Source organism: Camponotus floridanus, unplaced genomic scaffold (genome assembly GCF_003227725.1).
Source record: "Camponotus floridanus strain SB8 unplaced genomic scaffold, Cflo_v7.5 scaffold24, whole genome shotgun sequence".
Taxonomy (NCBI): Eukaryota; Metazoa; Arthropoda; class Insecta; order Hymenoptera; family Formicidae; genus Camponotus; species Camponotus floridanus.
Window position 1 is genome coordinate 2002596 of NW_020229370.1, and position 27954 is coordinate 2030549.

At 33.0% G+C, this 27954-nt stretch overlaps 5 protein-coding genes across 12 annotated transcripts in view; 2 read left to right on the forward strand and 3 right to left on the reverse strand.

Moving 5' to 3' along the window:
- The window catches only part of LOC105256970 (3-hydroxy-3-methylglutaryl-coenzyme A reductase), a 28580-nt gene extending 25046 nt beyond the window's left edge, over positions 1-3534 (forward strand). For all 4 annotated transcript variants that reach the window (XM_011267283.3, XM_011267287.3, XM_011267285.3 and 1 more), the window contains 3 exons: positions 135-702; positions 1441-2681; positions 3198-3534. In XM_011267283.3, the coding sequence (XP_011265585.1) occupies positions 135-702; positions 1441-2681; positions 3198-3366 (1978 nt within the window). In that variant the 3' untranslated portion in view covers positions 3367-3534. The remainder of the gene's footprint in view (positions 1-134; positions 703-1440; positions 2682-3197) is intronic.
- Positions 3535-6221: 2687 nt separating this feature from the next.
- Positions 6222-8672, reverse strand: LOC105256969 (DNA repair protein complementing XP-A cells homolog). Its single transcript, XM_011267282.3, has 6 exons — positions 8400-8672; positions 7605-7759; positions 7310-7421; positions 7100-7224; positions 6702-6978; positions 6222-6615 (listed from the first exon to the last, which is right to left on the reverse strand). The coding sequence occupies exons 2-6, from the start codon at positions 7754-7756 to the stop codon at positions 6454-6456; spliced, it is 828 nt and encodes a 275-aa protein (XP_011265584.2). The 5' UTR covers positions 7757-7759; positions 8400-8672; the 3' UTR covers positions 6222-6453.
- Positions 8673-9049: 377 nt separating this feature from the next.
- On the reverse strand, positions 9050-17907 carry LOC105256966 (ras GTPase-activating-like protein IQGAP1). 2 transcript variants are annotated; one of them, XM_025408901.1, is made up of 21 exons: positions 17822-17907; positions 17207-17307; positions 17090-17130; positions 16643-16736; positions 16317-16551; positions 16055-16199; positions 15747-15904; positions 15531-15665; positions 15345-15429; positions 15168-15259; positions 14916-15081; positions 14674-14837; positions 14160-14294; positions 13920-14076; positions 13589-13834; positions 13333-13496; positions 13123-13248; positions 12682-13044; positions 12388-12552; positions 12209-12322; positions 9050-12125 (listed from the first exon to the last, which is right to left on the reverse strand). In XM_025408901.1, exons 3-21 carry the CDS (start codon positions 17127-17129, stop codon positions 9954-9956), a joined length of 4956 nt encoding a protein of 1651 aa, XP_025264686.1. In that variant the 5' UTR covers position 17130; positions 17207-17307; positions 17822-17907; the 3' UTR covers positions 9050-9953. The 2 variants fall into 2 exon arrangements, with proteins under 2 accessions (XP_025264686.1, XP_011265580.1); XM_011267278.3 differs by lacking the exon at positions 17822-17907 and having other exon boundaries at positions 17207-17370.
- Positions 17908-18025: 118 nt separating this feature from the next.
- LOC105256967 (cytoplasmic protein NCK1) lies at positions 18026-23147 on the forward strand. Of its 3 annotated transcripts, XR_003122866.1 has the most exons (5): positions 18026-18473; positions 19924-20286; positions 20947-21884; positions 22287-22617; positions 22739-23147. XR_003122866.1 is itself a non-coding variant. In XM_025408902.1 (4 exons), exons 2-4 carry the CDS (start codon positions 20268-20270, stop codon positions 22506-22508), a joined length of 1179 nt encoding a protein of 392 aa, XP_025264687.1. In that variant the 5' UTR covers positions 18026-18473; positions 19924-20267; the 3' UTR covers positions 22509-23147. The 3 variants fall into 3 exon arrangements, 2 of the variants coding, with proteins under 2 accessions (XP_025264687.1, XP_011265583.1); XM_025408902.1 differs by having other exon boundaries at positions 22287-23147; XM_011267281.3 differs by lacking the exon at positions 19924-20286 and having other exon boundaries at positions 22287-23147.
- Positions 23148-23611: 464 nt separating this feature from the next.
- Positions 23612-27950, reverse strand: LOC105256965 (arf-GAP domain and FG repeat-containing protein 1). 2 transcript variants are annotated; one of them, XM_011267275.3, is made up of 6 exons: positions 27587-27950; positions 24871-25403; positions 24594-24770; positions 24287-24472; positions 23831-23952; positions 23612-23762 (listed from the first exon to the last, which is right to left on the reverse strand). In XM_011267275.3, exons 1-6 carry the CDS (start codon positions 27748-27750, stop codon positions 23709-23711), a joined length of 1236 nt encoding a protein of 411 aa, XP_011265577.2. In that variant the 5' UTR covers positions 27751-27950; the 3' UTR covers positions 23612-23708. The 2 variants fall into 2 exon arrangements, with proteins under 2 accessions (XP_011265577.2, XP_011265578.2); XM_011267276.2 differs by having other exon boundaries at positions 27594-27949.
- Between the last annotated feature and the right edge of the window lie 4 nt (positions 27951-27954).

The following is a 27954-nucleotide window of genomic DNA, read 5'->3' on the forward strand; positions in this document are numbered from 1 at the left end:
TTTTATAAAAAGAATTTATTTTTTTATATATGTGATTATATATATATATATATATATATATATATATATATATATAATTATTTAAATTGAATTATGTACTAATTAATATATCTTGTTACTATCTTGTGTTACAGCCGCTGGTCTCTTAAGGCTGAGAAAGGTGAATACATGGCGGAAATGACGACGACATCCGCAAATTCAAATGTGTTAAACGGTTCCGATCATAACGAAAACTCCACAGAAGATGAATCTCTGATGAGTTGGTTGTTGCCCAGTGCAGAATACGTTGTGATATTAATTCTGTTACTGGCGCTGACCATAAAGTTCATCTTTTGCGAAGATAGAAGCGACATAGTTGCTAGACGATTAAGATTCCAGGAGGAAGAAACAGAAGGGACAGCGGAAGAAAGAGAAATTCATGATGGCTCTAACAGTCCAGATACTACAACTATGAACATGTCGCTGCAACAACGATTCGGCATTCCAACGCTATCGACGATCCAACAGCCGATCTTTCCTTTATCTGGCGTGGGCGGCGGATGGATCGAGGTCGACAACGATACCAATGTCGAATGTATTGACAGGGAGGTGCAAACTGATATGACGTATCACGACGAGTCGATTGACGAGAAAGATTTATTACTGCAAAGATTTAAAGTTCCTAGAAGTATAGAAGACTGTCTCGAAATATATAAGTCTGAGGTAAGAGAATAATATTTTTATATTCTCTCATATTATTATTATTATATCATATAATTCTGTAATGCTGACTGAATGCACTATTTTGCTGGGGAAAAAAAGATGAGTAATAAAAATTAATTAAAAGGCTTCAAGGACCAACGCAATGGTGAAATATATACAAAAATAGAACGGTTATTTTAATTTAATAAACCATATGAAAATGTTTATTTAATTTAAACACCAACAATTTTGTTTGAATTATCCATTATTTTGCATATTTTTGCTTCCGACTTTTTTAACTTTTTAATTACCATTTATTTTGGTTTGCGTTTTTTCGAATCTTATTTACATTTTACCAATTACTGTTAATTTTATTTTTATTTTTATGTTTATTACTCACTTTGTTATTCGACATTGAAAAGGATTCGAATTGGATTGAAACGCAGCGTTTGTGGTGTTTAAATTAAATAAACATTTTCATATTTATTAAATTGAAATAATTTAATAAATATGAAAATGTTTATTTAATTTAAACACCACAAACGCTGCGTTCTATTTTTGCATATATTTCACTATTGCGTTGATCCTTGAAGCCTTTTAATTAATTTTTATTGATTTTATCTAACAGGCCTTTATTTCATTATAATAAATATAAGCAACTCAAAATGTTAAAAGTAGTTTGCAGTGCATCTTCATTTACTTATTCATTACAGATCAAATTTATTATTCATTTCAACGTTTTCACGTTTTCATTTGCAGCTCGGAGCTAACGCGTTAACGGACGAAGAGGTGATACAACTAGTAAAACACAAGCACATAGCTGCGTATCAGTTGGAAAAAGCAGTAGGAGACATGGAACGCGGTGTTGGCATCAGACGTCTTATTATAAACGCCGCCGGCAAGTTCACCAAAGAGATGGACGATTTGCCATACAAGAATTACGATTATAATAAAGTACTGGGTTCTTGTTGTGAGAACGTAATCGGTTATTTGCCGGTGCCAGTTGGTATCGCCGGGCCATTACTGATAGATGGTCAACTATATTATGTCCCGATGGCTACGACTGAGGGTTGTCTAGTAGCATCCACGAATCGTGGTAGCCGCGCACTCATCAAATGCGGCGTGACCAGTCGCATAGTTGCTGATGGCATGACGCGCGGACCGGTGGTGCGATTCCCAAACATTGTACGCGCAAGTGAAGCGATGATATGGATGCAACAATCAGAGAACTTTCAGGAGATGAAGAGGAGCTTTGATCAGACCAGTCGCTTCGCTCGTTTGACGAAGATCCATGTGCTAATTGCGGGCCGACATTTGTTTATACGTTTTGTCGCTAAAACTGGTGATGCAATGGGTATGAACATGTTGTCAAAAGGTACAGAGAAATCCTTGCATACGGTGCAGACTTACTTTCCGGACATGGAGATAGTCTCCCTCAGCGGGAACTTTTGCACGGACAAGAAACCCGCAGCTGTAAATTGGATAGAAGGTAGAGGCAAAAGTGTGGTATGCGAAGCGACCGTACCCGCGGATATCGTGACTAAGGTGTTAAAAACGTCGGTGCATTCAATGGTCGACGTCAACATCAGCAAAAATATGATCGGCTCTGCCATGGCAGGTAGTATAGGCGGTTTCAACGCTCATGCCGCTAATGTCGTTACCGCGATCTTTATCGCTACCGGGCAAGATCCTGCACAGACTGTTGGTAGCAGTAACTGCATGACGTTGATGGAACCGTCGGGTCCCGAGGGTCAAGATCTGTACGTATCCTGCACGATGCCCAGCATAGAGATCGGCACGGTGGGCGGTGGTACTGGTCTGCCAGCACAAGGCGCATGTTTAGCGATGTTGGGAGTAAAAGGCGCGCATCTTGAGGAACCTGGTGAGAATGCCAGCAAACTCGCCCGAATCATTTGCGCTACTGTACTAGCTGGCGAGTTATCCTTAATAGCCGCATTAGCAGCTGGACAATTGGTCAAGAGCCATTTAAAGCATAACAGGTATGTAGTTTATAGAATATAGGAATTGAAATGCGGTATAGCCGATTTTTGCCGGCAAAGCCGATTACTATTACCGATTATGATTATCTACCCGAGATATTATGTAGGGTGTTTCATAAGTGGGCAAAATTTCAGGAATGGATTCCTCATGCTTAGAGAATAAAAAAAAGTTAATCAACATAGGTCCGGGAATGTTTTATTGTTAAATGTTTAATTAGTTTTTGAGTTATTAAGATTATTGTAATACAAAATTTTGTCTCATTTCTCGTCTTAGAAGTCTTTTTACAGGCGTCAACAATGTTTTTCAAATTCGACAACATTAATAGAGAAGTTTAATACAAAAGTTAGATGATAAAATGAACTATTGGATTTTGAACGCAACTATAGGTTAATTTATTAGTGAAATACTAAATATATGCCCTTCCTTTTCTTTTTATCTGTTGTAAATATAGAATTATTACTAATTTCTTCAAATCTTGTTTCGCAAATGAGTTGCATATTTTCCTCTGTTTCCAGGTCAAACATACAAGTTAATGACTCGATAACTACAACTCACAGTAATAATAACGATGTAAAATCCTCGGTGACTACAACTCACAGAAATGACAACGGTGTAAGATTAACTGTGCCAAGTGTTTTATCATCGTCGCAAGATCTTTGCACTGACTTCGCCCATAAATCTTAACGTTAAGTAGACTGTGTGTTCCCGTAATTTCAAACTAAAACAAACTATGATCCGCGCATTGTTTCGCATCTGCCTCATTAGTATCCCAAAGAAATTATTTAAGAATGCATGTTCTGCTGTACACGATAAGATGTAGGTCGAACTATAATAGATATTATAATATGTATATATACATATATACATATGCATATATACATATTGTAATATCTATTATATTACATACATATACAATATATATATATATATATATATATATATATATATATATATATGTATATATATGTATATATATGTGTGTGTGTATGTATGTATGTATGTATGTATGTACGTATGTATGTACGTATGTATGTATGTACGTATGTATGTATATATGTATGTTTGTATGTATGTTTATGTGTGAAAAGAGAAATGTCAGTGTTCCGATAAAGATGATCAACTCTAAATGATTTAATGTAAATAATAATCTTCTAATTATATTTCGAAATCTCCAGTGAATTCAAAATTCAAAATTTAATCATGAATAAAATATACAATTTGAAAAACCGATCGTAAAAGCTAAAAGAGATATATATATATAGAAAAATCAATTATATAAAAAAATTGCATATATTTATTATTTTTATATTATAATAATGCTTCAATTGAAATTTTCAAATCATTCATTTCATTGTATATAATGTAGGATCCCAAACGAGATCATATTTATCTTGATAGACTTCAAAGATTTGTACAATAACGATAACATATTTTCCAAGCTGTTTTGGGTCTCGATTAAAAGTTACGTAAATCGTCTATCTTCAGACTTTTCTTGAATTATTATTTCGACTTTTACTTGAAGAACCAAACATGCTCAGTTATATTCACTTATATTGCGATAATGAATAGCAAGACAAAGAGAATAAGAGAATTAAATAAAATTTAATTCAAATACTAACCTTTGATATAACGTCGCAAGTATCGCTTAAGTAATGTCTTCTGAAAAGTAGCATAGAATTTTGATTAATAAAGTTAATAGAGGAAATATAAAATATAAAAAAAAATTCAAATACATGAGAGAAAATTGAAAAACTGGAAATAGATATAATTAGATAGAATTAGATAGAATTGTTAGATAAGTTATGCGTAATTATTATATTTTTATGCGTGTAAAGATGTGCATAAGTAAAGATGTAACGCGCGCGACTGTTTCAAGAAAATAAAGATCTAAAGTCGATATGTACGAAATAATGGTTTTTATGCAATCATTAAAACTAATAAAGTAGAAATGCGCTGAAAAGAACTGAATCTGTAGGCTTCTTACTTTAAATACCTCGTAAATTTAATTATTGTGTTTAATATATGTGTTATGTTATACACCGAATGTTATCAAATACTTAATTAAGAATTATATGTTCAATTATATAATTTATATGATAGATAAATATATATATATATATATATATATATATATATATATATATATATATATGATAATATATATGATAGACAAGATAAATACAATTTTCGAAACGATATCTTCTTTTTTATTAATTTTTCATTAGAACCTATAAGCTTCCAAGATGTACATAATCATTAAATCTTTGTTATGAAAGGTCATTGCTTTGTATTAAAAAGAGATCTATTTAAAATCTACTCCTAAGATTTAATTTTAAGATTTCACACTTTGTATTATAATATTAACATAAAAAAATGACAAATATGTGTCGAAAATCATTTGTAAAACAAGAAGAAATTAATCATATACAATAATTATGAATAAACTTTAAACATAGTGTACAATAAAGAAGCTATTATGAATACGAAGACTTCTATACATAAACTTCTATATATTATCTTCTATACACAGACTTCTATATATTATAAATAATATTATAGATAATATACAAAAATCTGTGTACAATAAGATTTATTTTTTGTGTATCAAAAAAATTATCGAATTTTGTTTGAATATGATATTGTTTTATTAATAAATGATATTTTATATAACAAATCATATAAAACTTTTTAAATTAATTTAGAATATTCTACTATATTGTTGTATCCATTTGCGATGTAATTTTAAAGAAATTCGTTCTTTACTTTAAGTTTAAAAAAAAAGAAAAAATAAATTATATATATATATATATATATATATATATATATATATATATATATATATTGGAATCTTCAAAAAAATATATATTACAAATTTTCAAAAGCCAGAAGGATATAACTATCGCTTTGTATAAGAAAAGATTCTTTAATTAAAAGATCCTAATTAATATCATAATGTTCTTTATTTCTTGTTTTATGTGCAATATTACTAACTCTGTATTTTCTCAATCAACATTTTTCAAATGTTTGACCAGATTTCTAACAACTTGACCCATTTTCTGATTTATTGTAACTCGTTATACTTTATAATAATCATAATTTATAATATTTTATCGGGATAGTACATAAAAATTAATTATTTAATGCTCTAATTTATTACTTTTTGGTTTCGATATTGAAATCTTACAAATTATACATCAACTTACTCATTGAAGAAAAAAACAAGTAAAATTGTGTTTAATAAATATATAGAAAATGTTTAAATGTAAGAAAATTATATATTTTACTTTCATTTATAGTAATGTTGAATGTTTTTTTTTCCTATTTTATACAAAATCATTACAAAATAACTTATTTAATATATATTGTAATTTGTGAAAAAAATTGATTGTTCGTTGGAAAACTAATTTAAAAATTTGATGAATATGCATAGGTGACTTGATGAAGTGTAAAAAAAATTAACTTGAAAAATATTAATTATCTTGATGTTCATAAAGCATGTAATAAAAATTCTTAATGGTAAAAAAAAACATAATTGTATGTAAGATAAACTGCTTTATTGAACTTTATTTTGTAAAATAAGAAATGTATGAATCAAATATTCCTCAATAAGATATAAATATCACATGCACAGCCGTAAACAAGTTTTCGAAAGAAAAATTGATTTTGAGAGACTTATTCTATAAGTTCGTATTCGAAAAATGATATCTTTGTATAAATTGATTAAATATACATTAATTCGCAAACTCTCTATAGCGTACAATATTCGAATGTTCACATTTTTTCGTATGTTTCTTCATAACCGCACGTTGTACAAGTATGTGTATACGTATCATCCTCTTCATTGTATGTATCCTCCCCAAACTTATGAGTATGAGATGCTTTTGTCGTCTTATCGTATAATGAGCTTCTCACTTGCATTCGCAGCTGCTTGATCTTTATTTCCATGAAAGATAAACCTTTTTTTAGCATAAAAAGATGTAATATACATTAAAATCTCATAATCCATAAGGATAAGGTACCTTTTTGTTGAATTTTTTAATCTTGGCTCCCTCCCGTTTTATATCGCGGATTTCTTTTTCTTTTAGCAGGTTCTCTTCTGAACCCCAGACTTCTAAAGCCCTTTGCTCTATTTGCAAATGAAGATACAACTTCATCTCGCCCCAATTCACATTGTGAGGATTCTTTCGTATGATATATTTCAGCACTGGCTCTCGCTTATCGAGATCACAATCCTTCAGTAAGTACTCTTGTTTAGCTTCTGTCTTGGTTATTAAAGAATGCTTTCCCTCTTTATCTCTAGAACAATGATATAATAATTACGATTTTTGGGGATTATTAATAGATATGCAGAAAAAGTAGTTATGATTTAAGAGAATTATTTATCTCCGTCTCTCTTAAATATTCTCTATTATCTTACCTGCAATTATCACAAACAGCCAGATCAAACGTTTGCAAAAGATACGAATCCCCAAATTTTTGTTGACATTCTTCACACTCGTTAAATTTACCAATAACAGGTTCTGGCTCGGTTCTAATTTTTAGCTAATTAAATATGCAATATTATAAGCACTACAAGAATGATGTATGATCATGTACAAAGATATACATATTTATATAATGTAAATACCAATTGTTGTTCCAATTCATCATTTTCTTCTATCAGGAAACCTCCACCGCTATCAATAACACGCTGCCCTTGAACTTTTAGTAATCTTCCTTTTATAGACTCACTATTTTCTCTATAGCAACCATGTTACTAATTACCATGTAATTAATTACAATAAGAATATTGTTCAAACATACTTTTTTGAAGATAATAAATTAATTTTATATAAAATTTTTATAAAGAACTTGTTGAAAAAGAAAAACGGTTCTATTATACTATCATATGATAATTCTGTCATATGTTTGATGTATATTACCTTGCATATGGATGAGTTACGATTTTAGATTTTTTTAACAAAAGTGCTCTCTGACGATTCCTTTCAGCTCGTTCTTTAAGTTGTACTTCCATATCTGTGCTACCATTTTTAGTTGAATTATTTTCTATACTTACAGCTGTTGAGCTAGCCATTCTCTAAAATATTAAATTTGCATGCATATATTAGTTATATATATCTTAAAAGATTTTATTTTGAAATAATAAATATATGCATAAGTACAGTAATTTTTCAACATCAAAAATATTCAAGAATATTATATTTCATATTGACACATGTAAATGATGAATAAATATTTCTTAAATAAATGAACAGGTTAACACATCCTTTCTAAATAAAACTTTTAATATGTAAATAATCCACAATTTCAATATGTAAATCATAATCAGAAAAAACATCATGTATAACAATTATTTCGCATACTTAAAACTTTTTTTAAATTAAAGAATACATTTAGTTTAAAAAATTTAGTTACTTATTTAGTCAAAGATATGCAACATATGTATCTGTATGTATTTTTGTATGTTTTTTTAAATGTTTCCAATCAATAACGATTATCTCGTATGTTAGCATTTAAAAACTTTATGTCATAATAGGGAAAAAATAACTATGCATAATTCGGAGTAAAAAAATCTGAAAGTACATTTCAAACAACCTTGTTCGTTCTTAACGTGAAAACATACAATTTTAAGCGAGCGCTTTTGTTCTCCCTAACCAATTTTACGCAATCTGCTTTGCTTTTTGTACATCTGTATTAATAACGAGATTTTTACTCACCAGCTTTGAATTTAAAAATAAATAAAAACCTATGTGCAATGAGAAAGAAGCTGCCAAAGAGTTTTAGTTTGTCTGTAACAAAAATATCGATGTAAACTTTCCGCTAAGCAGAGGTCTCGGACATTTTTGTATTAATTCGTGTTTGTTTGCTATTGAAAATATACTAGAGCGACGAATTTAAGTGTAGAAGGTGTAAACATCACGAATAGATCTTTAGTTATCGACTAGAGAGGTATCTTCACTTGCACTTTATGCACTTGAAATACACGTACTAGTTGACATTAGACATCTGTTGATAAATGACGAAGATATAAATCAAAATTAAAAAAGAATTAAAAAAGAATTTGTTTTATTTATAGAAATTTAAAAACTATTTCGTTAAAAAACATTGAATTACAGCATGTTATTTTTTTGAAAAAAATTTTAAACTTTTAAAGTTTTTTTACATAAATAGCATCTTTAGAGAAATTGTAGGTTTTTTTAGTAGCTCTCTATCTATTATTTAAAATTAATACTAATTTATTGTCTGTCGATATATGTATTAACAAGCTAAATTATTCTCCATTAATTTTTAATTATCTTTGAATGTTTGTTCAAATATTTTGATTAATAATCGAATTCAAATTCATATGGAAAAAATACGCGTAATATGGTTAAAATAAAGCATAAAACGCATATTTATTACAATTAATAACTTATTCTTTCTCTATTGCCAAGACTTAAAACCGTATATTACAATATCGATCAAAAGTTTAATTTGAAATAATAGCTTCTTACATCTACATTGCAGAGTCACATACTCACAATCAAGAGTTGAATAAATTTACTCAGACTCTATATACATGATGTTAAACAATCATTGTCAAATTTCCGTTGCATTGATATTTCGAATACTATAACTGTATTTGTGAATATTCGATTTTGTATCGATATTTTGAACATTCACGTATACAATTATTTACAAAATGCATGCTGTGTCACAGACTAGATAGATTGCTCTTAAAAAGAGAGACACACATTATATAAAGAATTTATATGATTTGTGAAATTATTCTATAAAAATACCACATTAGCAGTGTTCATAAACTATTCGATTAATAGAAAAACATCGCGTGAAATAAAAAATAGATACAAACGGTGTGATAAGCTAATATATATATATATATATCTTTCAAATAATATCTAGAAGATATATAAAATTATAAAATATATCAATTTCTCTTATTCTATTCATCGTAAATAACACTTGTGCTCGCAGAATCGCGAAGAGGAAACAATTTGAATTGCCTCATTTTGATGGAAAAATAAAACTTATCATATAAACTTCTATATCTCACATATTATATGTATATATTTTGCGTATTAAAGTGTATTGACGACCACGGAAATAATCTGGAAATATAAAAGAATACTTTTAATTATTTGTCATGATGATAAAATACTATCCCCGCATTCTGAACACGTGCTGGCAATTAATTGCACGTTTTAATGCGCGTTTTCTTCTGAATTTTGGCGATGTTACAGAAGGACGCGCCGACGATGAAAGTAATTCCTTCAATTTTTCTTGCCATAAAATTTCCGATTTAATAAATACAAGAGTAGGTTTACGTTGACTTTCGCTCTGCCAAACATATCCATGCAGGAGCGACCCTCGTATTGCAACTCGAGCAATTCTTGTATACTAATGTCGAGCTTTTCCATCTCAACCCCCATAAACTTGCAGCGCACAGAGAAAACGCCGTTGCGCTCTGTCGGGCTTATCTCAAATATTACGTTTTTCATTTCCGTTGGACTCAGTGTCTGATCGATTTCCATCAGCACGCCCTTCTCTTGCAGCTTCCAGGCAGAATACTTGACCATCATTTTGGTTCGCAGTTTGCTCAAAGTATGAGTATCCTTCTGCATCGCTCGATATGCGCGAAGTGAACTCTTCCCTCTGTGCAGATTCTGAAGGCAACCTCTTATGTACTCGTTATAGAATTCGACTTGCTCCTGATAATATCTCGTCTTCTCATCCAATCGCATCTTGGTTGCGCGCAGCGTCTGCAATTCCTTGTCTCTTGCGACGCGATACTTGTTCTTGTTGCAAATATCCCTCGCTATCGCGGTCACGATTGTTTGATAACCGTCCGCGCGAGTTACCCATCCTTCTAGCTCGAGTTTGTTGAGATATGCACGCAATTGCATCTTGCAATCATTTATAGACGAACTCTCACGAAATGTCGCCGACATGGATGAATGATCGAATCTCGCGCACATTGGAGAAGAAGTGATCTCCAAAGATTCTATCAGAGTTGATTTTTTTAAAAATGAAATAACCGAGACGAGCAACTCTTTTGTCTTCACGAAGAGATTGTTCAGATTCGTGTCGTCATTTCGTGGTACTTGAAATTTATTCGTCAATACCAGGCATACTTCTTGCTTACTATATCGCGCTAAATTTGTCTCGTACACTGCATTAGATATTCCTAGTAACGATGCTACAGTCGGTACCGGACCAAGATCATCCAACAAATCGTGCAAAGAATCGGATGGATCCGGCGCTATCATGTCTTCGTATCTCAACATCAAGGCGTGTATTTCGCATATTTCCTGCAAAGATACGCATATCTCTGGACTTTGTATAAGTGTGGCCTCCGTATATTCATGAATGTTGAAGTGGTCCTCGAGATCCTCCACTTGACAACAATATCGAAAGAAGTCTTTAAATTTTTCATGGCAGGCAATTATAAAGGGGTTCAAACATTCCAAGTGCGGTGCCTCCTCACCGAAACCCTTCTTCGAAGTGGAGAATTGCAATACCTTAGCTATACTGGCTAGATTCTTCCTTTGGCAGGAGGACAAGGATCTATCAACCGGCAACGTAACGATATCGAAGGTATCCGGCGCTACAATTGCAGCATTAATGAAATGGTAATAAATCAAATTACCAACAGCCTTCAAGATATCTTTTTCGGGAGCAAACGGAAACTTCTCCATCAGTGAACCGTAGAGGATCTTTGATACATATAACATCCCATAAGGGATCAAATCACGGGACTTTGTTATTCTGTTGAGAAACTCGAGAGAGATCTTTTTCAATTGATTTATCGCTCTTGTGAGCAATTCCTGGACCGGGATATGTTTCAGCGCCTGCTCCTGAGACACCGTGTGAGGCATATCCAGAGACTTGCCAGACTCCATTTCCAGCTGATTTCGCCAGAGTTTGTATATATCTACTGGATTTGTCTCCATACATAAATCCTTTTCCTCCAAAACCTTCTCGATCAATGGACCAACAATTTGCTTCAATGATGCCTGACCATTAAACTGTTTCGCATAGTTAACCACCATCTCGCGAACCAGCGGCTTGCCAGTCAATACGTCGGAAGGCTGATGACAATTGCACTTGATTTCCTCCTTCAATGCATAACCGAAGAGTTTCAATAACAAATAGTCTTCTCTTGTGTTCGACCCAAAATTAAATAGTGTCCAAATAATGTTCTTCAAGAATAATTTGTTGGATTTGTTACTAGGCGGTAAATATAACAGCTTGGACAAATATTGCGGATTTGTTTGCAATGCATAAAACAGATGTTGATAACCCTCCAACATCTTACGACCTTCTTTCGTTAACGATTTAAGACCCTTCTGTGGTGTTGCGGCGGGATCGCATGTGTTTTGATTTTTGTTCACGTTTTGTTCTTTCGCAAGAGTATCCAGACTCTTTCCATGCGCTACTACATCCTACATAAATATATGGAAGATGTTTTAGTTAAAATTCTGATTATATAATTGATTAAATGGACCTGATTCTGGAGGAAATATACCTGTAATGCTATTCTGTTCTGTATTAATAATCCTATTTTAATATACATGTTATTCAAATGCTCTGATAAATTCTGATTGTGCCTTATACATTGAACGACCTCGTGTTTCAATTTCTAAAACAAACAGTCATGAAAGCAAATTTAATACAGTAATATGTATAATTAATGTGAAAATATACTTGTAATTCTAGATCCTTGTCGTAATCCTCTGCACTGAAACCTAATACTGTCGAAAAATGCCTGACTACAGGAAATGACGGTTTCTCTGAGCGCAGTAACGAGTGAAAAGCTTTTCTGGATGCTCGGCCACGCCATAAAGCTTGTATCTTTATTATTTTGTCTTCCTATAATTTAAAAGCATTTTATAAAAATAAATTGTAATTTATGATAACAAATGCAATTTATTAAAATACTTGGTCAAAAATTAAATTCTAAGAAAAGTCTGTGTTTCTATATTGAATGTGGTTATATACCTGTTTCTTATATCGATTTAATTTATCATTTTTATTATTTTCTTTAATATTTGATAACTTATTCTGATGTAATTTATTATTTTTATGATTCGTTTTTGCACTTAATAATTGATTGTGATGTAATGCATTTAATTCTTTTTCTTTCAGCAATTTATGATATTGTTTACGTTGTCTGATGCCTCTCCACCATGCTTGTATCATGATTATACTTCTTATATTATCATTAATATAAGCATATCTGTCAACAATCTTTTTACGTAATAAATATCCTCTAATCCCAGCTTGAAGTCTAATAAATAATTTTTCATCATATGCCGTATAATTTTTCTGACCTGTTTCCATTATAATAGATTCAATTGTTTCCTATAAGCATAAAACGGAGGATTATTAGCGATGTATATTTTTAATTAAGCATAAAACTCAGAAAGAACACATACATACATTTATGTCATTTATGGTGAGATGATGAATTTTCTTAATATCTGCAGGATAATAACATGCATAATTTTTATCTTTCAAGATTTCATTTTTCTCGTTGGTCGTGTATGGACAATTATACATATTGTGCTATGATTAAAATATATTTAGTAGTATTATAATTATGTATTAAAATATATATTGTATTTTCTATAAAAAAAAAGTATCCTATACCTTCCGCTTTTGTAATTGTTGCAATGCTAGAAAACATCTCTTTTGATATTCTTTGGAAAGATCTTTAAAATTTTTAATCCCATCAAAATTTTTGCAGCACTCAAGAGCTTCAGTCATATTATCGTCTTGTACATAAGTGTTGATATTGTACAGAAATTTAGTCACTATAAATATATATAATCAAATAAATTAAAATAATGTCTATCTATTACATGATAAATTTAGTAATCGACGATTGTGATCGATTTCGACGTACTGTTTTCGATTTGTTCCATTTCTGATGCAACTGTCTTTGCTACAGTTTCAATATCATCCAACCATAATTCAGATCCATCAGATTTCTTTTCAATTAAACGTTTCTTCAACCTATTCAAACAAAGAAAAGGATCGTGCGAAAATTTGGGTATATTACACTTATCGGTTATCATTTCCAAGGCTCTCATCATGGTCTCATGATCGTTTGCTGCTACAGCTTGATTTATCTGCTGTAAAATCTTTATAACTGTTCAAAGAAAGTTATATTAATTTCTATTAATATATAAAAATGTTGTCGCATATATATCATTAGTGCAATATTTTTATTGTACCTTCGAAATCCTCGTCGCATTCTGTATTCACTGAATAGATACATTGTTGAATATCGCTATATGTTAATAAAGAACATTCTTGGAACGTCTTAAGCTTTACCTGCCGAAGCGTCGCTAGTGTCTGAGCATATTTTATCTTATTAAATTCGTCCAATCCCTGTGACATTATAGTACTATGTTAAAATATAGCTTGTTTCAATATATATTAGTAAAGATAATAATAGTTTTATGTATACTTACAGGCAAATATACATCAGGATTCGACAGCTTCTCATACACGAAATCTGGATTTTCCATGTCTACTGCTTTGGTAATAGCAGCTATAAGGGGTAGCAAACGTACACTAGTCACTATGTCATTATAAGTGAGATCAGTCTGTCAGAAACAAAATCGTTATTATTAGTGGAAAATTTAATTGCCATCACAGTATAAATAAAAAAATAATAGTATTTATTTATATTGTTGAATTTTGAGAAAAATGATTTCAATTTTCGAATTTTTAGATTTTACAAAAAATCAAAATTGAAACACTTTTAAATACATAAATTAATTTATTATATGAGCTTCTTAATATTCTGTATTCGCTCAATTGTGGACAAAAAATTAATCAATACTTAATTTGTAATTAAATAGATTTAAAACAATTAACAAAAAAAAAAATAGAAGCTTTTCATATAAAATAAATGTAATTTCATATTGCATAAGATTTTTGCACTGCTTATTTCTAAGAAAGATTACATATGTATAAACTTACATGAGATTCTATACGATCGTCTTTCATCTCCTGATAATACAATGGAAACGCATATTCGTCAATGTAATGAGATATTTCCAAATATGGACTTTGCAAAATTTCATAAAACTTCTCTTGATCTGCAGATTCTAAAGCCATGTTCAGCAGTTTTACAGTGTTTTCTCCTGTAATATAAATTGGGATTCTATTCAATATCCATTTAAAAGAAATTATTTATAGAAATTTTGTTAAATAATATTAACGTTTGCGGCGTCGCTGCGCGTTTTCGTTTCCTTTGTCAATCGCACTCTGAAATGTATCCATCCAGTATTGAATATTTTCAGATGCACATATGTCATTGCACGGCTCTTCCCTCAATACCAGCATGAGTTGTTCCTTGTAATCTTCAACATTCTCAGAAGCTATATTCTGCGAAATAATACTTATAACATTAATTAAAGGTCTGTATACAAATATAGTTATATTCGAAAATATACAATATAATCTTCCTATACCTTAAAGGGTAATACTAGTGCCCTTAAAGCAGCTATTAAGTCAGCATCATTATGCAATACAGATGAAATAATGACTTTCAGGGCACAGGAAGCTGAAATATATTTTATCATAACAAACTAAGTCAAATACAATTTTGCAATAATTATCAAAATTTAAATCTCATAATATTTATTCACCATTCACATAATTAATGTGTCCTTGTATTTCTGCTTGTGTTAATAGCTCATCATATACATCTGCTACATAACTGTCATTGAGGGACTGAGTAGCATTGCAACAATAGAGAAATTAATGAAAGATTAATAAAAAGTATTAAATGTGAATATAAACATATAAAATTATGCAAGTGTACAATCACATACTCTGTTTAGCGATGTCTCTGTTTTTGCAATTTTAGCAGCCAATAATGCTTCGATATATTCTTTGATATAAACAGGTTTGATGTTATTTAATTGTGCCTCTGCACTTTGAAGTGTGTAGAGAACTTTATCATTATCCTGGAAATACAAATTAATTGATATCATGCAATTTATTTTGTATAAAAGAATTACTTTATAAATAAAATAAAACGAGCTTACATTATCTATTAGAACTTGATTAATTGCAATCACAGCAGCATGAAGAGCAGCTGTGTCTGTAGCAATACTGTTTGTCAATAAACCTCCTATTTTTTGGAAAGGAGGTAGTTGAATGCCATATTTCTGCAATTCTTTACTGACTGCATCTATTTCTTCATCTAAAAAAAAAAACAATAATTGTTATAAAATTATATAAGAATATAATTATAAATATCTTCTTGTCTTTCACACAATTTAGTATTTATTTTGTGTTAATATCCTTGGATTTTCTAAATAATATTGCAGAGAACAAAGAAGAGAATACATACCAGAGAAATTTACTTTTCCATACAAATCTTGCATTGGTGGTGCTTTTCCCAATTTAAATAAATGTGTGCTAAGGGCATGAAGGCAATATATCACTCGTGGCATATTCTTCTTGTCATATATATCTGTTGTTTCCGGTAAGAATGTCTGTAAAAGGCAATTACATCAATAAATATATCAATATAAGCAGAATATATATTTGTATTATACTAATAATGTTAAACTCTCTACTTATATGGTCTTTATATATTAAATATTACATACCAATGGTAACTGCATAGATGCCAAGCATTTCAGAAAATGATTTATATTATCAGTGTGACGAAATTGTAATCCTACAGCTTTGTATCTACGCTGTTCAATATCATAGATTTTATTCAATGATAAAACATTAGGTGCAATAAAATGAGCGAGCTTAGCCAGATATACTCCATTACGGAGATTTTCCTCCAACTCAGTTGTCGGTGGTAGCGATTCTCTCAAGCAAGCTTCCATCCATCTGCAAATGGAAATTTTCATTTAATTACTCATTTCATTTTACTTTAGAAAAATTATACTTAAAATATATCTTTATTGTACTAATATATTACTTCTTTGCTCCTTCCAGATAACAGAGATACTCGTATGCCAGTGTTTTTCTGCGTTGTTCATCTATCTTCTCCACAGATTTTCCCACATCCTCTTCTAAAATGCATTTGTGCAAACGTAAGTATTCAGAATACATCATACAAGATAAATATGGATCGTCCATTTAAATTGTCTCTTTGTAATGTCAATGTCACAGAAATGTTTGTGCCAAAGCACTATTTATCTCTGCTATTTCTAAATAGCCAACACACACATACATACACGTGCATATTATAATTAATTATACGTGCATAAGTGTAAAATTTATTAATTTATTTATAATATTTACTGACCCTCGGAAACTAACGAGTATTTATAGAGATTCCGTGATTTGTTCGCACAAGAGAACGCGGAGATACATATTTACTATTAATATAACGAAACGAGACTTCAGATGACAGTTTCCTCACCTTTTCCATCCTCCGTCGAAACGTCAGCCGCGTCAATCATTCTGAGAACGAACAAACTGTCACACGCGAAAATCCGGCGAGCGCAACAGGTGAAAAACAAATCGGACGATACGTTACCTGTTATCTCGAATTCAAATTTATCTTTCCGCGGGGGGCAGCACTGACGGCAGAGCTGCCAACGATGCGGAACAAACAGTCACGGTGTATATCCCGAGTACCTAGATGGCATCGGAAAAAAAGGGGAAAACGACGGAAAGGAAGAACGCCGAATGTACTCGAAAAAATTATTTTGACATACATTATTTATAAAATTTAAAAAAAATTAGTTTTTAGTATTTCTATAATATTTATATTACTATAGAAATATTTAAAAATACTAATTTTAAAATTTTTCTAAAAAATATGTGTCAAAATAATTTGTCATACTTAATAATTAAATAAAATAAAATTTATCATTATAATTTAATTATTATTATTTATAATCTTAATATTATTAATATTTAAATTTAAATAAAATTTATTATTATAATTTATATATATATATATATATATATATTTTCTTATATTATCTATATATAATATTCATTATTATAATTAAAATTTCATTGTTATAATAATGAATATTATATATATAGATCATTATTAAAATTTCACCATTTATCCATAATATTTATTATTAATAAATATCATTTATATTCAAAATAGAGCAATTAAAATTTGAATGTGAATTACCTAAAAATGGCGGACCAATCAAAAGTGGTCCCTCGATGACCAGTCTCTTATTAGAGGGTCTCTACCCGAAAGAGTATCGAGTCCTCGTCGCGAGATGGCGCGGCGGGCGGCCCGGCCGGACGGAGGGCTCGTGACGCCAACCGATGGATACGCCGCGTACCCCCGGTACATGCATACGCACACATACATACATGCATCTTCGGCCTAAGGGTGGGTCTGTCCTTCGTGCGGGAGGGGTCGCGCGGCCGCAAATCAGTGCCGTGAACGCTTCGGGTTCGGGTCTGCTCTCGCGCGAGTTGCAAGGGCGGTGATCCGCGTGCGATACACCATCCGATCGCTCGTGGGCCACCCGGTGCATGGTCTCTTGGTGCGCGGTCGCCTCTTCTCGCCGACAACGAGCACGATCGAAGGCGGATGGAACGTGGCGCTTTCCTGCTTTCCTGATTCCCCCGCTTCTGTCAGTAATAGAGAAAGAGAGAGAGAGATAGAGAGTGAGAAAGAGAGAGTGACGGAGAAACGCACACGAGCCCCCCCGGTACGTAGGTACCGCTCCGGTCGTTCATGGCTGCGGCTCGGGGTGGGGGAAAACAAGCCCTGTAACGACGTAAGATCCCAAAAGCTTTATGCAGGAATATGTCAAGTTTAAAAATCGGTAAGTCCGGCCGACCCTCGTATGTGTACGTTTCCCCGCTTTTTGCGCTCCTCGCACGATCCGTAGCGCATAGGTTGTGTCACGTCTCTCGCCTGTTTCTCTTTCTCTCGAGAGAGAGGGAGAGAAAGAGAGAGAGAGAGGAGCAGACGAGCCTTTTAGAGCAGCGATCGCTCGTTCGCTTAGAGTCATTTGTGCCATGTCTATGAATTTCGCTCGGCGGTATTGTCCCTTTCCGAGAGAATCGCCGGCGCTTTCGTTGACACGAACGTGGAAGTGACTTCGATATGCGCATATGCGACACGAGCCTCGTATTCGCACCGATGATTTCATATTTTTCCTCGAGTCTCTTCGTCGCGTTTTCTTGGATTATGTGTCCGGTGTTTACGAGGGACAAAATTCGAGTCAGCTGGGGTTTTAGCGTCATCGGTTTATTTCATGCACTCAGTCTTATATAGGACATTTGGTTTTTTTTTCGATGCCGAATTGCTTTCTCCTCTCTCAATCGATATTAAATTGTTTGGATCGTACATCTTCCTCTCGGGATATTGAGAAAATTTTCTCGACGTACAAGATAGAAAAGAGGAGAAGGAGGCCGGGAAATGTTCACATTATTGTGTATACGAGTGTACTTTTATTTAGTCCAAGAAATGCACTTGTATTCTAAATCTTAATTGATTGCTCATGACAGGTTTGCTTCAATAAAGCTCTTACAAAAGTTTTACTGAATATTGACAAGTATATGAGTTACATATTTTTCACGCAGATTATATTTAGCTTGAGTTGTATATATATGTAGTTGTATATTTGTTATATTGCATGCATATATGTAATATAATACTAGAATACAGATCACATGTACTTTGTATAAAGGATATCTTTACATTAACTTATTTAATTTATGAATGAAAGATAAGCACTAAGATGTAGCTATTGATTTATGCATTGCTTAATGATAGTTTCCCAGTTGGTTTTCAATGTTATTAATTATTAATTTGAGTTATGTATATAAGTTCAACTAATTTTGGTATTAGAATATATATTTATCACAAACAAATGTTATTATTATTCCAATCGTGAAATATATTGCACATTTAGGGAGATAAAGATTTTTGAGAAATAAATAGGCATATATATAGGGTGAGTCGCTTAGTGTAACAATCTGTCATTATTTTTGTCATTTTTATCAAAATAGAAATCTGTTTAATATTCACTATGTGACTTCACATTCAAATATCTCTGAATATTTGTTACTAATATAAGTGAAATCATAGAATTATTATGGATCTTTATAAAACTTACAAATGTTACATTCTGTGAAAAGTTAAATGATCTCACTCTATTAATGTGCATATTAACATGTATTTTAAATATAATATGATAAAAAAATAAAATTTTATCAAACTTGTCTAATAATCTTATGCTAATGACTGTTATTTTATTTTTTCCAAAGTGTTGGTAATGCACTTGCTTGCGCTACCCTTGAGAACAATGGATTCTGACCAAAGAAATCAGCAGGTGCATCAGCACTGAACAAAAAAAAGCAAAAATAAAGTAATCAATGCCTGCTGCACTCACGCCATCGACTCTGTACAAGACTTAAGATTTATTGAAGTAGTACGTGAGTAGCAGCTACTCACGCCACACTCTCAGCTGTACATATAAATTTAAATACATATATATATAATATATCGTCGTATATATATATCTATATATATATATATACACATCATATATATACATATATATATATATATACATACATATATACATATATATGTATTTATTTTTTCGCACATGGCAGCCATGAAGCATGGTACGTTTTATTTTTTCGTATGCTTTGCTTTGTATGTAAATTTCTTTTTATTCAAGGTATCGATAAAGTTCATCAGGTCTATATAAGTCTATTACCTTGATGATAATTTGTTTAATTTTTAATTCATGTATATATTTTATAAATTTATAATTTTAGTCCTATGCATATTTTACAAACTTTTCGAAAGACATATCGAGACTTTTATTCATTTGCATCTAATTTTATACTTAATTTACATAATTGATTACTGTATAAATTATTGATTTTATATCGATCGTGATATTTGTTACATAAAATTATAAAGTACATGTTACTGTTTCTATACAAACAATTATAGTACTTGTGCGTGTATGTGTGTGTGTGTGTAAGTAGAGTGATGAAATTAAGAATAGTAAGTTTGATTTTATTTCTTCTGTTATCAAAAGTAGTACATCAACCTGATGATCTTTTGTTATAATGATTTCACTAAGTTATACAATACATATAAATTATTCTTAATATTTACAAATTATATAAATGAAATAAGGCGCAATGAAAGTGATGATTGAATTTATACATATTATTGGCGTTAAGAAGAGAAGAAATTAATTGAACACAATGATTTCTTACTCATGCAGCTTTTTTACCAATATGTGTTATAATAATCATGATATATTTCAGGCAAGACGAGTCAAGACGACGTATGTTACGTTGTCGCCAAATATGATTACGGTGCACAGGGCGCCCAGGAACTAGATTTACGTAAGAATGATCGTTATCTATTACTGGACGATTCGAAACATTGGTGGCGAGTGCAAAGTGCGAGGGGACAGGCGGGATACGTGCCGAGCAACTATGTTAAGAAGGAGAAGCCTTCGTTGTTCGACAGTATTAAGAAGAAAGTTAAGAAGGGTTCCGGCTCTAAGACATTGCCATCCAGTAACTCGCCGTCTCGTGCGGTTGAGTCACCCATCATGGCGCGACGTCTACCGGCCGATCCGAGCGAAGCGATCGGCACCGCGGTTGTCAAGTATAATTATCAGGCACAGCAAGCTGACGAGCTATCCCTCGTGAAGGGCACTAGAATTTTGATACTCGAGAAGAGCAACGATGGTTGGTGGCGAGGCCAAAGCGGCACCCAAGCTGGCTGGTTTCCGTCGAATTACACCCAGGAGGAGGGCGATGCCGACGACACGCTGCACACGTATGCGATGGCCGAGAATGTACTCGATATCGTGGTGGCTCTTTATTCGTTCTCGTCCAACAATGATCAGGAGTTATCGTTCGAGAAAGGCGACCGTCTCGAGATCCTCGATCGTCCACCGGCGGATCCGGAATGGTACAAGGCGAGAAACAGCCAGGGCCAGGTCGGATTGGTGCCGCGCAATTATCTTCAAGAGCTCAGCGAATACTTGACGCAACCGTATCGCGAACGCGGTATGACGAGCAGTGAGATAAGTCAAGGAGATTCCCTCGAACGGAGGCCGGATCCAGGTGATCGGCCGCATCTCGTCGGTAAACCCTGGTACTATGGTAGTATTACACGTTCGCAATGCGATACACTGCTCAATCAACATGGCCACGATGGAGATTTCCTAATCAGGGATAGCGAAACCAACGTGAGTAAAAGATGAATGCGATTGTTGTCGCAAATGAAATATTTTAAATCAAAATATTTCACGTTTAAGTCAACTCTAGTAACGTCTTGCCGAAATAAATTATATCCCAGTCGAAAGTTTACATTTTAAGAGCTAATCTGTGTATATTTACATTGTGTCCTTCTATTTATCTTATTTTGCTACTTTATGTATAAATAATTAAAAGTCAAGTTCTGCTTAAAGAATATTTGTATAAGGAAAATTTAATGTTTGGAAATTTACTAAAAATTTAGAAATATAATTGCTCTAGTTTATTATACCCCATAAAGAATGGATATAATATAAAAATATAAAATATATATGTAATAAAAACATATGAGATTGTTTCCCATTATAAGCTTGCTCATTATTGTCAATTTTTAGATGGGCGATTATTCGGTATCCTTGAAAGCACCAGGACGTAATAAGCACTTTAGGGTACACGTGGAAGGAGCGCTATATTGCATCGGTCAAAGGAAATTCCACACATTAGACCAGCTTGTAGATCATTACCAGAGGGCGCCAATTTACACCAATAAGCAAGGTGAAAAGTTGTACTTGGTACGCCCATTACCAAAAGGCAATGCCAGTAGCAACGGTTGCTAGATGAATTCGTGCCATGAAGAAGAAGAAGAAGACAGTCCATGCGCTTTCAGATGTATCGCTAAGATACGCGACGCCTGCCTAGTAATATCAATATCATCATACACATCTCGTACGTTTATACATAACAATTAATATAATTGGTCTACACTCATATATTAGTGTTTCTCGATTGTTTTTTCCATTTATACAGTGACATATATCTATATATAAATATAATTTATTACTCTAAGTGAATCTTTTACACACACATTCTCCTCGGAGCTTCCAGACTACTCAGCAAACGAACAAGGAAACATAAATATGGCAACTATGTGAAACTAATTGACAACACAACAAGGCTTATATCTTTATATTCATATGTAATTGTAATACGCGAACCGACCATGTTATTACAATTAATAATATATTACAACTGCATATAATATAGACTGCGCAAGTGTAATGATCAAGTAATAATTAATTATCATGCAATTATGAAACGATTAAGTCGATCCTTACTCTAGATCTATCGGTATTCAATTATAACAAAGACTAAGTGTTCATTTGTGATTTTGTATTTATTAGAAGTTTTTAAGTAAATAAACTGTATGTAAGTGTGCATAAAAAAAGAGATAGAATATATCCTCGATTTTACTTTCATTATTCATTTTTGATATAACAGATATCTGTAATATACATTTCTCTCTTAGGACTAAGATTATATTATGATAATCATTTTATTTTTTTTTTTACATTTTTTTTCTAGATATATATTTCTATTTTTAGGAATAATACTCAAAAAGAAAAAAATTTGTCTAGTTTATTTGAAAGTATCTCTCAGGAAACTGGAGTGAAAAAACTACTGCTACAATAAGTAATATTTACGCATTTAGTAACAAATATTAATCTCTTTATTAACGTGTATATTATATTCATAAATAAAAGTATTATTTTATTTATATAGAGATGAGATTGGTGCTCCTGGGGATAGAAGTTAATGGCACTAATTGCCAATAAGGTCACATAGATATATATATGTATACATATGTACATACATATATATAAATGTGTATATATATATATATACATATATATACATATATATATATATATATATATATATATATATATATATATATAACAATTTGCCTAAATCTAAAATATTTTAGTTTTGCATTTAGTTTGTTCGTAACTCCGTTAAAAGCTTATTAGCGTACATAATCATAAGAAAGGATTGTTTGAATTCCTCGTCATATTACTTACTCCCGTGCCCACCTGAAACCAAAAATGGATATGAATATATGGAATGAAAATTTCTTGATTTTTTTATTAAACTCATTTACCATGAATGGATTCGCATGATAGGCTGGAACTGTCGGTTGCCATACTTTGTTTGCTAACGGTGTCATAAGTTGACTCAATTGGAGTACATCCCTGTTACTAGCTGTAGTTGTCCATTGTGAATCTGAAAATTTATTTTTCAAGTTTATTAAATCAAAAACTAAAACTGCAAAACTAAAATTACTTTGCAATGACAGGGATATAACTTTGTAACACACGGCATTTCTTATCTCTAATGCCTTTTGATCTCCAAGCTATTTTTGCTTTAAAAATGAAGTGCATATTTTACAAATTAAATATAAAAAATGTATAGAAAATTGTACGAAACATATTAAATAAACATACACACGTTAATAAACTCGCTACATAAAAGTTATGTAGCATTTGTATTTTTAACGGAATTTTAACGTAAAAAAATGCGTATGTACATGCGTGTTTTATTATGTTAAAACCCTTACCATTATTTACAGCAAACTGAGTTGATTTAAACGGATTCGCAGAATTACACAGAGAATTATCGACGGATTGAGTATTATTATTGTTGATTACGTTCGCAGACGGCCGCCATAAATCTCCACCCGTGAACGGGTTCGAAATGACATGATGATTATTACCTACTCCTATACTCCACGTAGCGTTCGATGCTGCAATTAATTAGTTTTTATATTCTTCGAAGCCGATTATATAATGTTAAGTGTACAAATTGATGATAATTGATTGAAACTTTACTCAGCGTTTTATTTCTTGTCGCAAGGTAATATTCACCATTTGTATTATTTGCATTCCACGTAGATTGCATTCCTGCCGTCTCCTCTTTCAATTGCGTTTGCTTCATCAGCGAGTCTAAGTCTTTGAGTGCCGCGTAACGATCCTCGGAGGGTGGCGCGTGCGCCCCATTCATCGTGGAACCGACCTGATTAAACATTGCGGACGTTTCCACACCTCAATAATAAAATTGTTCATTATAAGACAAGCGTTTGATCAGATTAAACGATCGATTTAAATTCGATTCCGACAAGAAAATAACGCCAATTATACTCACTATTCGAATTATTGAAGATTGGATTATTGTCAAAGTTGGCGAAGAAGGTCGGCTGCGGCGCGATCGGCTGCTGGCTAAAGTGATTGGTTGTCGCAGGACAAAAGGGATCGGAAGGAACCTTGCTGAAATCGGCGACGAAATCCGTGGAGAAATTATTGGAGTTGTTCAAGTTGTTTCTCGATTCCGCATTATCGATTGATTTCTGACTGACTGGCGCAGGCAGCGTCCCCGAGTTTGGGACTCTCGGGATACTGCTACTGTTGCTCGAAGATGATTTTTGTTGCGTTGTATTATTTTGATTCGCGATCGACGGGTCCAGGTAATATCTCTTGAGCTCGTACTTGGCACTCATTAGGTCCTTCATCTTTTGTTCGTCCTTGGTGTCCAAGTTTTGCGGTGGGTTCATGTTCATTAGGCCTAGCCATACTCTTCGGCAATAGTCGTTACCGTGCTCTTTTATAAAATCTATTTCTTCCTGACTGAATGTTGCCATGGAAATTGATTTCACTCTATGAGGTGGAGTCAAGCCTCGTCTGAAAAATACAAAGAAGAACTTGTAGAGATCGTAGATTTCTCGTCGTGATATCACGAATAAGAATTTTAAATGGACAAACACACCCATGTAAATATAATCATACACAATAGCAACATGATTTCAACTAATTATGAATATGCAATATATAATAATTTTTAATTAAATTTTCGGTAATATTTTTAATAAAAATATATTTTTATAATAATATAAAAATATTTTATTTTATAGTAATATATAAATATGTTTTTATAATAATCTTTACAATGATCTGAATAATTATAAAAAGATCTTTAAAGATTTTAAAGCCTTGAAAACGTCACGTATTTCACATGTCTGATGTAATATGTATACAGAAAGCAATAATGCTTTCATCCAACTCTGAGTATCTATAATTTTTCAATTAAATTCCCGACAATATTTTTCTTACGAAGATATTTTTGTACCGTGATAATCTTGATTTAAAATTAGAAAAAAAAATTCTTAAAGATTTCAAAATGTCAAGTACTTCATATCTGATGTTATATATAATATATATATATATAATATATATATATATATATATATATATATATATATATAATTTTCTTATTATCTAAATCATTTAAATTTATTAGAAAAAATATACGAAAAAAAGAGAAAGAAATATATGGAAAATCGATGAGCGCATGCCCGCATTTAATTACCATTGCGACAATAAAATTGATCCAAACTTTGTTCAGCCCATAATCCTCTATTTTATATATATATATATATATATATATATATATATATATATATATACATACATACATAATTTTTTTATTTAAATCTCATCTGAATTTATTAGAAAAAATATGCAAAGAAAAAAAAAGACGAAAAGAAGGGAAAGGAATATACGGAAAATCCATGAGCGCATGCTCGCGTTTAATTAACTGCGACATAAAATTGATCCCAACGTTGTTCAGCTTACAATTCTCTATTTTATATATATACATATATATATATATATATATATATATATATATATATAATTTAATTCTATAATTCCCTTAACGTTCCAAATGATTAAAATATTTCGTGACGCGTAATAACGGCTCGCGTGCCTCTGCGGCGTAGGACGCATACCTACTTAAAGCCGATGCAGTAACGAGATTTAAAAATTCGCACGTGCGCGCGCGCGCGCGGACGCGTGCGACCACCTCGTGCGACGCGCCGATTAAGAGCGCGAGTCGATAATCGCATTCGTATCACGCGATCAACGATCTTGATTTCTTCTAGAGATAAAAGGAAAAAATGAAAAAAGAAAAAATAAAGAGACAGAAAGAAAGAGAGAAAGAAAAATGATACATTTCATGTTTTCCGCTCTCGCGCGATTCACGCACGGATTGATGCGTGTGTGTAACGTTTTGACCATTGATAAACTTAAGATTACGCACAAAGAGAGAACGTCAACGGCTGCTGATAGCGACAACTTCCTGACTGGTGGATACGCGGACCTTTAGCGCGATGACTCACTGGAGCGAGAGCATTCTCATCTTTTCTCTCTCTCTCTTTCTCTTTATTCTTCTCCGCATCGCAACAATATATAATGAAATGTAAAGAAGCTTATACACGTGTACGTCGCCCAAAGCGATTTTCGTATAAAGACTATATATGTCCTACATAAGAGACTCTCTCTCCAAGGATCGCACGTATATCGTCGATCGCGTTTGACGGTCAGAAAATTTTCTCCCTCTCTTTCTATTTATAGCTCCTACATCAACAGTGGCCAGGACTACGATTTAGAACGCGAAACGAACGCTATAGACAAACCGACTCGCGATTTCAACAATTTGAATGCTGACTCGACCATTTCGCTATCGCGCTCGATCCCGTAAGACTTGGCCATTGTGTTTAGGCCGTTCCAGTTTGCTCCTTTTTGCGGGGAAACTCGAATCAGAGTTAAAGCCCTGGGATGACAACTGCGATGTTACTTCCCTCTTCCCATCGAGCCGTTGACATTTGTCAGCTCAATGTCACACACGCTCGGTGACGCGAGGATGGGGTACAATCGAGTACGCAACACGGTGTCCCGGATTCCGAGTGCAGGCTCGACGAGGAAGGAGAGGGCACGTCTGGCCTCGGACTCGACCGGGACCAGAGGGAAACGCTTCTCCTCCGAAAGGGTGACCCCGAAGCGAGAGCTGGCAGAGAGTTACTTACAGCATACCAGAGCAAGAAGTGCAGACGAACGAGCCGATCGTCATGTTGACGTAAGTCGGCCCGCGCTGGTTGCAATCGAAGCATTGCTTGTTGCCCGGCTGCGAAACGAATTCCCGCAGCGTCTTCAGGTTCCTCTCGTCCTGCTTTCTCTTGGCGGACGCCATCGCGGGACGCGCGCGCGATCGGCGGGAATGCCGATTATCGGGACGGGGCTCTACTTCGGCGTTGCTTCGGTCACGCTCGGACACGAACGCGGACACCCAGGTGCAGGGGGATCGTGATAATCAAATTAGGAGATCGCGCCGCGCCTGTAGAACCGACGGAACTGGACGGAACTGACCGCGATGATGGCGCTGTTTCTGGTCTAC